The following is a 10,387-nucleotide window of genomic DNA, read 5'->3' as shown; positions in this document are numbered from 1 at the left end:
CATGCAGCAGAGAGGCAGCGAAACAAAATTAATCATTTAACTGTATTCCGTCATTTGACTTATAGTGTACACAGCTGTGACTTTAAAGGGATCATATTTTCATTTAAAGGTCAAAATGGCTGATCACTCATCCACAGGTTCCCTGTAACTTACTGAATAATCTTAGGCTTCATTGATTAACTGTTCATGAATAAAAACACCAAAGTGGTAAATGAAATTTAAATCTTCAAAGTCTTTGACATTTTAGATTTACATAAATCATTTGTGATTTCTATAGTACAAATGTACCATGCATGTTAGAGAATCAGACAGTGACATGCATTGCAACACATGTTCTTACATGATCAGTAAAAAATAATGATAGACAATGTCTTTCTGCAGTCATTTAAGTCTCAATGAGGAATATTGGGAAAGCTTGTTTTTGGACAATTAAATATATGGACATATATATATGTATATATATATATATATGGAGTCAAAATGGCAACATCAATCGTTTTTTTTGTACTAACATTATTATGAAGTCAACCTCATTTGAGTTTTATGACCACAGCATATGCATGTGTAACCACAACTGTAACTCTTACAGTTACAAAAGTAACAGCATTAGACTCAAGTTAATAACCAAATAGGTTTCTATAAAGGAATGCAGTAATGTGGTGTGCTGCTACCTTTCTTGGGGATTTTCCTCAGTTAAATTAAGGTTAAAATGGAACTTATGTTCCAGCACAGCACAATAACACATATTGTACTTTCTTTCTTTTCAGTTAATATCGACAGTATGTTATAGGAAGTGTTGCGATGAACCACTGGCACGTTCTCAAATCTCTCCACCTCACTCCACATCAGCCTGCACAACTCGCTCGTCACACACGTCACCTTTGCCCTCAGGGTTTCTCAACTGTCTACCTGAGCAGAATAACACTGCAGTTACAGTTTTATTCACTCACACCACACAGTCAAGTTCCTGAATTTATAACTAATGGTGTACGCATTGTAAACATGGCCTTTGCCCCCTTAAGTTCAACCATGTATCGACCAGTGTAAACACCATATTTAGATAGATATATAGATAGATAGATATATGGCAGACTTTAGAATTTAATCCAAAAAAAACTGTTAAAGATGATCCATACACATTAATTAAGTCAATGTATGAGGGGTCTTTTCACTCCCGGATGTGATAAACAAGAGGTTGACGACTCACTGTGGTGTAACACAGAGTATGTTGGTATAATGATAGGCTGTAACAGTGACATGATCAAGACTTTGTTTACACTCAGTGGCTCTGACCTCTTTCAGGATCCTGTATTTGTTTTCTGCTCTTGCCTGCATGTGTCAGACTGGCTCTGTCCACACAGATCTGATCGAAGGGGTGATTGTGTGATTTCAGACGTGCAACACCATATGACCCATCCATCTATTTATCATGGGTGTGTTGTTGTGTGGTGTTGTATGGTTTAAAATGTGCTTATAAACGAAATTATTATATTAATAATCTATATTTGAATGTCACCTATATGCTCATGTAATATTATTGTCACATGTGTGAAATGCCCATTGTAAAATCTGTATATGTTATACAATAAAGGCACAATTTTAAAATCCACAATTTTATGAAACAATACTGTGACTCTACACTTTCATATTCATGTGAGACTGCCTGTTGTGTTTATTATCAGGGGTGTTGGTTATAGGAAATGGAAAATAAAACTACATATCCCACAATGCAACACGACAGATTTTTTTGGACGGGAAAGTACGGAACTGTGCTTTCATTTTCGCTTTTATTGCTGAGTAATTCTTCGTGTCGTGTGTCGGTGTCAAATAAAGACGATAAAAAACGATCCTCGATATCCCTGCTCACCGCTGACTTCACAGCGAGTTTATAAACTTTCTCTCAGTTTTACTTACTGTTTATCGAGATGGCTGCTCTGGATATTCGCCTCGAGTCGAAGAAACAGGTGAGCAGCCGTTGGTGTGTTTGGTACAGAAATCAGCAGCAGCAGTTTTCACTTTTCTAACATTTGTGTTTTCTAACTGGTGGAAATTAAATGATTTACCGTTTACAGGTGGATGACTTCTCCCTGAGACTCACCAAAGAGGTCAGTGAGCAGCACTTAAAGGTCCAGTGTGTAACATTTAGGAAGGGTTATTGGCATAAATATGATATACTATCAGTACAAATAATTCTAGTTTAAATATAGTTCGGCTATTGTAGCTTTAGACTAAACCTTTTATATGTACTTAAGAAAGGGCTTTGCTTAATGGAGGCCACCTTCTTGCACTTGAAGGCCACCGTAGTGACCTGACACACTAGGGAAAGGGAGGGGTGAGCAGAGGAGTCCTCAGTTTTTTATGATCTGCAGTCTCTCCTTTAGGGCTATGATGTACTGGGCCAAAGGGGAGATGCCTCTTTGGACCTACAGTGATCAATAATCAGCTAAAGTGGAGGTCTTCAAACTCTGACTGTGGGCGTCCCCTTAGACAAAGCTTGAAAAAAATACTCTTCTCTTACCTTAGTTCACCTACACGGGTTTGTTCATATTCTGGGCGTCTGGATGATCTGGATTATCTTCCCTGATTCCATAGACACTGATAATGAGAGTAAAAAGAGCTTTTATTGTTGTAAACATGCACCTCCACATTGCAATAAATTCTGAACAAGGTCCATTGGCAGGTTTTTATTAGTGGTGGTGCTATGGAAAATCAGACAACATCACTGTCACTGCATGTTTGAGTGGTTGGTCCATGAAATTTCTAATAAATGCACATACACACACACACACACACGCACGCACACTTCAGCTTCATTCTAAAACATTTTTTTTAATGTCGACCACATGGGCCTCTTACTACTCTGCGCTCACTGCTTGTAGATGAGCTGTAACTGATAAGAAGGTGATTAAATGGTCTGTGTTTATGTAGTGCTTTTCTTGTTGTTGATGACCACTCAAAGCTGCTTTACAATACAGATTTTCACCCATTCATTCACACGTTCATATTTTCTATCACACATCTTTCACACCTATTCACACGCTGCTGACACAGCCGTCAGGAGCAACGTGGGGTTAATGTGTCTTGCCCAAGGACACATTGGCATGTAGACTAGCTGGAGCTGGTCCTTCAATTTGAAAGACGACTTGCTCTACCGCTGATCCACCGTAAGGTTTATGTAGTAACAACAGTAACAAGAGTTGCATATTACTTTAAAATAACAAACAATAAAGCACAACAAATTCCAAAGATCATATTTGAAAGAAGCAGTAATTCAGTGATTCAGTGAGTTGGACTGTGCCTGATCATTGCAACGGCAGAGGACTTCCCTTGAACCACTCACAGCCAGACTGCTTGCACACAATTTGTCTCCTTACTCTTGCTGAAGATGGGAGAGGGATGAGAATTTGGCAATACCCAAAGTAATTTAAAGATGAAGGAGTGAATTCACAACTGAAGCTCTCTGTGGGGAAAGCATGGGTGACTGCAATGTTAGTGACTGTGTCATCATTTCAATCTCGGTTTCTGCCCATCAAGAGTAAAGGGTCTTAGTCTTGATGGGCAGAAGTTTAAGTCTTAGTCCATTTTAGCAGCATTTCAAAATATCTCTGTTTCAGAGGCTGGGAAAACTCTGAAGTAATGCGGACAGCAGGTTTTAACACAGCAAGCGTTTGGTGTTGCTGCTGCTGCTGCTGCTGGAGGTTGTGTTTTTGTGTGCACTGACCTGACACAGTCTTAAAAAAGATCAAGATGCTCTGGTTGATACATAGTGTCATATAAACATGATATGAAGATTAAGTGCACACACGCAACATAAGTATACTCTATCATAATCCTGTAATTTGACACAGGGCAGTTTGCTTTGCCTCAACTGCAACAACAGCAGCACCTGGTGGACACAGTCAGAAATGATGAAACAGTCAGCTGTTTCATATGACCCATCCATCTATTTATCATGGGTGTGTTGTTGTGTGGTGTTGTATGGTTTAAAATGTGCTTATAAACGAAATTATTATATTAATAATCTATATTTGAATGTCACCTATATGCTCATGTAATATTATTGTCACATGTGTGAAATGCCCATTGTAAAATCTGTATATGTTATACAATAAAGGCACAATTTTAAAATCCACAATTTTATGAAACAATACTGTGACTCTACACTTTCATATTCATGTGAGACTGCCTGTTGTGTTTATTATCAGGGGTGTTGGTTATAGGAAATGGAAAATAAAACTACATATCCCACAATGCAACACGACAGATTTTTTTGGACGGGAAAGTACGGAACTGTGCTTTCATTTTCGCTTTTATTGCTGAGTAATTCTTCGTGTCGTGTGTTTGTGTCAAATAAAGACGATAAAAAACGATCCTCGATATCCCTGCTCACCGCTGACTTCACAGCGAGTTTATAAACTTTCTCTCAGTTTTACTTACTGTTTATCGAGATGGCTGCTCTGGATATTCGCCTCGAGTCGAAGAAACAGGTGAGCAGCCGTTGGTGTGTTTGGTACAGAAATCAGCAGCAGCAGTTTTCACTTTTCTAACATTTGTGTTTTCTAACTGGTGGAAATTAAATGATTTACCGTTTACAGGTGGATGACTTCTCCCTGAGACTCACCAAAGAGGTCAGTGAGCAGCACTTAAAGGTCCAGTGTGTAACATTTAGGAAGGGTTATTGGCATAAATATGATATACTATCAGTACAAATAATTCTAGTTTAAATATAGTTCGGCTATTGTAGCTTTAGACTAAACCTTTTATATGTACTTAAGAAAGGGCTTTGCTTAATGGAGGCCACCTTCTTGCACTTGAAGGCCACCGTAGTGACCTGACACACTAGGGAAAGGGAGGGGTGAGCAGAGGAGTCCTCAGTTTTTTATGATCTGCAGTCTCTCCTTTAGAAGTCACCAATTCTTACACAGTGGACCTGGAGAAATATATAGTTTTCATAGAATCAATCATTTCATGTTGATGTGACTTGTGTCAGATAATAATAAAATGACAAATGACATGTATAATAATCTTTTTAATTTTCACCCAGGCAGAGGAGCTGGTTTCAAAGTTTTTCCCTCACAAGATTGAAGAGCTGCAGATGATGCTGAAGGTATTAATCTTTGTCACGTTTGCAGCAAACTCATGTGTCTTGGCATCGTGTAGACGACTCAACTGAGAAAAAAAGAACATTCTTTCAGTTCCTGTTATTTTTGGAATACTTTCAGTTACATTAAAAAAACTGATGTTGCAAATAAATGTAAAACCTTTGTGGCATAGCATAAAAAAATCAGTTCCCCTTTCAGTACACTAGATGGTGCCAAATGCTCACTCTCAGTAGAGCTGTGTAAGTATATCGCAATATATGACTTTGCAAATACTCAGTATTTTGCAATATCGTAAAAACTCGTATCGTGACTTAAATATTGTTATAATCTTGTGTCTCTGTTTCCCACAGCTACTAAATAGGTTTTTCACTTGGGCCTTCTCTTATGGTGCTACAATATGTTTTATCTGCCGTCCATATCAAAATAATGTGTAAATCGTGAACCAAACAAGTGGCACACTGAAGTTGTCTACTCTATGTAACAGACTGAGCATTTAGAAACATCTGTTTGCTGTTAGACCTTTTCCAGTTGTGATGACCTGGCGTCCCTGAAAGCACCACTGGACATCCCGATCCCTGACCCGGTGAAAGAGGAGGCCAAGCGCAAAAAGAAAGAGGAGGTTAGTCTCACTGTAGTCTGAAATAACTGAAAATAATGATAATAAACTGGTGATAATGTGCTTGTTGAGGAAGCACTAAGGGGTTTTAAAAGCACATTTAACTGGAATCTCAATATATCAACATAGGTCCTAGATTATATAAACATAACATGTGTCATAACTTGAATTTCTTCAGCAGCACTACTTTAAAAACCTCTACTGCAAGTTATCCTAATATATCAGCACAAAACCATTATGTTTTACAATGACAAACAATCACTGAGCAATTCCTAAGGTCAGTGAGGGAGCCTGTTATTTTGAGTGCTATTTAAAAGGAATTTGAACTGACATCTCAGTCTTTGTGCTTACACAAATGCTCCGTGTAAAATGGTGATGTGTTCTGCAGGCCTTGAACACCAAATGATTTGCTCTGAGCTTGGGGTTATACTGAGAGGAAAATGTGTATTTGTGATAGAAAAGCGCTCTTATGCAAGAAAAGCCTAGAAAAATCTGACATCTTCATTTAGCCACACAACACAACGCTTGTCGTAAAATGTAAAATCCCTGACCCGGTTCCTCCTGTTGTTCTGTTGCAGAAAGAGGCGAAGGAGGGAAAGAAGGACAAGGACAGCGATAAAGAAGACGAGGAGTCAGGTGAGTGGGAAGATGGCGATAGTGGCGATTGAAGCCTCTTTATCATCTGTTTTCCTTTTAGTAGCAACATATTTACGAAATTGATCATCATGTTCTGTTGAAGAATAGCTGAAACTAGCGAGAGATTTTAATGATATTATAAACCAGGTTGGAAATAGGCTAATTTTCCCTAAAGAGATTTTTTTGTATCCATGTTTTATTTCCAGCCTATGGGGCATTTTCTTTAATAAAAGGAAAACTGTGAGCTTTAAGTTACTGAAATGGTAGTTATGGTCAGGTGGAAAAGGCATCAGCACAATACAAACTATAATAAGGATATTCTCATGGTTTAGGTTTGTAGGAGGCTTGCGTGATTAATAATCACAAGTGTTTCTCAACCCTGGTCCTGGGATCCACTGCCCTGCATGTTTTGAAAGTAAAACATGCAGGGCAATGGATCCGAAAGATATGATTTTGTTGCCAACATGTATGCATTGTGTTGTTTTAAGTATCTATTCCAACATGATGAATGAATTAAATAATAACCAGTCAATGTTTGAGAGGGAGGAGGATAAGGAACAAACATTTTGTTGCTTTTAAACTCAGAAAAAAATCAAATCAAAGCTTAAAAGAAACAAAACAACACAAGAGGGAAAAAAGGACAGTTGCATGAATGAATGAACAAAGTCAAAAAGTCCCGCTGTACATTCAATCCATCAATTTGTGCATGTATCTTTTCTGATTCTGTCTAAAATTTAAATATATTTAATTCAAAGGGAGGTGTACAGGCTGATGGAGCAGCATAGATTAGTATTTGTTTTTTAATATACATTTTTATTATATATATGTAGTAATTTTTTTGTGATCATTTGTCCTCCAGGGCCTTCCTGTGGACCCATCTGTGTCAATGAGCGGGTGGAAAGTCTCCTGCAGGAGGTCAAGCCTCAGATCCAGACACTGAAGGAGAAGCTCAACACGGTCAGTCACATTCTTGTTCTGCTTGTCTTCTAAATATCAACATTAGTTTGATACATGTGGGAAACCGTTGTGACAGGAAAAACAAGTTATTTTTTCTTCATTAAAGGTGTCAATGTGGGTGCAACTCCAAATCCCTAAAATTGAAGATGGCAACAACTTTGGAGTGGCTGTGCAGGTGAGCGAGTGCTGATAATTTGAATTTTCTCCTTACTCTTCAATGTTGATATGTTTAAGGCTTAAGGTTCAAATGAAGTAGGTCGTTTGTTAATAGCTTTGCTTTTGTCCAACAGGAGAAAGTGTTTGAGCTGCTGACCAACACGCGCACCAAGGTCGAGGGATTCCAAACTCAGATTTCAAAGTAAAAGCACACACACAAACCTGTTTCATGCATTTCCTAACCCCTTACCTTACCCTTACCTAAATTATAAGCTCCGGTCCTCCCCCATCTACATAAACACTAGCATTTTGTCTAATGGGGTTATGTATATGACCGTCTGAGCCGAGTTCTATCAACCCTGCAGTGTACACACCAGTGACTCTGTATCAAGATGGAGGATGTGTCTCCGGAATATCTTAGCTTTGGGTGCTGCCACTATTGTGTTGGCAGTGACTGTTGGAGCCACAGTATGTGTGTAATACTAATCTTACGTGGTGTTGAGGTTCCATCAGTACACCCACTCATCCCATTTTAGTACGTTCAGATAACTTAAATTGAAACCAAACATTCATACAGTTCATCAAAAAAAGATTTTTGTTATCTGTGTACTTTGATGGCTCGGCTTCAGATTTGAGAGCTAAACTACACTTTATTTGAGAAAGTGCATTTAAAACCAAAAGGTTTTATGTCTTAATCTCTTACTTACTAGAACCACGGGACTTTTAGCATCTGTGGAAGATGATGAAACGTCAACTTTTGAGAAAAGAGACAATTGTCTCCTTTTTACACAAGGAAAGTTGAATTCCCGACTGAGCTGATAACATTGTAGCATGTTCAGTAAAAGTTACACATTATGTTACTCACTCTGTAACCAGAACTGTACAGTGTGTTCCTGATTGGACCTAGAAATCCTGATGTTATTTTAACAAACATTAATCAAACTGAGGATTGTTCAAAATGACTAACAAGAAACTCCTCCTGTGTTTTTGTTCTCTCTCAGATACTATAGTGAGAGAGGTGACGCTGTGGCCAAAGCCTCCAAACAACCCCACGTGGTCAGTATCCTCACTATGACCTGACCAGCAAACATGTTTTATGGCATAAACTCAGTAGTTGTGATGTGTGTTTTGTGGTTGCAGGGAGACTATAGGCAGCTGGTCCACGAGCTGGACCAGTATCAGTACTGTGAGCTCCGCCTCATCGTCCTCGACATCCGCAACACATACGTAAGCCACGCCCACTGTGTTATTCACTGTCAGGACTCTAGATAAATAAAATATGTAGATGAATAAATAAATAAATAAATAAATGAATGATAAACAAAACTAATAATTAATACTCACAAGACTCTAAAGCAGTGTTTCTCATCCCTGGTCCTGGGACCCACTGCCCTCCATGTTTTAAAAGTTCCCTACTCCAACACACCTGATTCAAATAAATAGGTCGTTATCAGGCTTCTGCAGAGCTCGTTAACGAGCTGATAATTTGAATCAGGTGTGTTGGAGCGGGAACTTTTAAAACATGCAGGGCGGTGGATCTCAAAGATATGATTTTGTTGCCAACATGAATGCACTGTGTTGTTTTAATTGACGTACAGTAGAGAGTTAAGTATTTATTCCAACATGATGACATAACAAAATAAAATATATAGGCAGCAAAATGACAAAAAGTAACAGTAACATTTCTTTAAATAAATGATATCATAACCAGTCAATGTTTGAAAGGGAGTGGGATGAAGGGAGGAACTTTTTCGTTCCTTTTAAACTCGAAAGAAAGTAAACTCGAACACAACTCAACACAAGAGGGGGGGAAAAAGGACGGTTTCAAAACGAATGAACAAAGTCAAAAAGTCGCACTGTACATTCAATCCAACAATTTGTGCGTCTTTTCTGTTTCTGTCTAAAATGTTGTATTAACGATGTATTCAGTCCATGGTTTTTAAACTGTGAAGTAAGTACTATTAAAGTGAGTCACTGTATCTCTCTCTATGTTAATCTAATTTCACTTAACCAGTGTGTGAAGTATATGTGAGGAAGAGGAGGATGATGAGGGAGCAAACGATCTTATTGGGAATAAATCTGATCTCAATAACAGCTTTTGCAATTTGCGAACAGAAATGTTTCAAATTGAGTGTTTGATTTGCGAACGATCCCTAGTTTGTGCAGAGAAACATCTGAAAATGGACAAAAACATAATTATATTTGACTTAAATAGTGTCCAAAGTCATTTATCTACCCTGTGTAAATCATTCACGTTTTCTACCAAACTGTCAACACTACAACACTGTAAAAGACTCCAGCCGCTGACTCCAGCCAGGAGAGGTGGATACATGGAATCTATTTCTCCTTAATGAGATGGTAATTAAACTAATTGCTGTGCTTGTGTTAAACTGATCCGCGCTCTGTCTCCTGGACATTAATCACTGTCTGTCTCCATCCTCTGGATATTGTCCTGCTGTGTTTGATGCTGTTAATGAACGCAGCAGTGCAGGTGATGATGAAAGGAGCTGTTTCACACAATTATACAGGGGCATCTGAATCTGGCAGCCGCTGTCTTTTATTTCTCTGTCCCTCATTCACCCTCTGTCTCTGCCTTTTCTTTTCTCTTTTTTTGTCCCCCTCAGGCTGTGCTGTTTGACATCATTAACAAGAACTATGACAAGATTAAGAAGCCCAGAGGAGACGGGAAAGCACTCATCTACTGAGGCTGATATCAGCTCACTGCCACACACACAGGCCATCAGACTGGATACAGCGAGTCTAGTGTGACACTCTCATCAAGTAACAAAACACCCACCCGGATCCACAAAAACGTCTCATATTATGCATGTTTTGGTTCAGATAACAAAATAAAGCTACATGATTCTGTTAATCCTGCTTGAGTGAATTTTTCCCAAGAAGGTAATGAAATGAAATAACT

General features: G+C 38.5%; 1 protein-coding gene across 2 annotated transcripts; it reads left to right on the top strand.

Moving 5' to 3' along the window:
* Positions 1-1,743: 1,743 nt before the first annotated feature.
* Positions 1,744-10,339, top strand: psme1 (proteasome activator subunit 1). Of its 2 annotated transcripts, none has more exons than XM_044042387.1 (11): positions 1,744-1,964; positions 2,073-2,105; positions 5,045-5,107; positions 5,620-5,721; positions 6,297-6,354; positions 7,214-7,311; positions 7,418-7,486; positions 7,602-7,669; positions 8,469-8,523; positions 8,608-8,694; positions 10,092-10,339. In XM_044042387.1, exons 1-11 carry the CDS (start codon positions 1,926-1,928, stop codon positions 10,170-10,172), a joined length of 753 nt encoding a protein of 250 aa, XP_043898322.1. In that variant the 5' UTR covers positions 1,744-1,925; the 3' UTR covers positions 10,173-10,339. The 2 variants fall into 2 exon arrangements, with proteins under 2 accessions (XP_043898322.1, XP_043898315.1); XM_044042380.1 differs by lacking the exons at positions 1,744-1,964; positions 2,073-2,105 and adding exons at positions 4,322-4,487; positions 4,596-4,628.
* The last annotated feature ends 48 nt before the right edge of the window (positions 10,340-10,387 follow it).

This window comes from Solea senegalensis, linkage group LG1 (genome assembly GCF_019176455.1).
Source record: "Solea senegalensis isolate Sse05_10M linkage group LG1, IFAPA_SoseM_1, whole genome shotgun sequence".
Classification (NCBI taxonomy): domain Eukaryota; kingdom Metazoa; phylum Chordata; class Actinopteri; order Pleuronectiformes; family Soleidae; genus Solea; species Solea senegalensis.
Note: the sequence above shows the minus strand (reverse complement) of the source record. Positions and strands in the feature narration are given on the sequence as shown.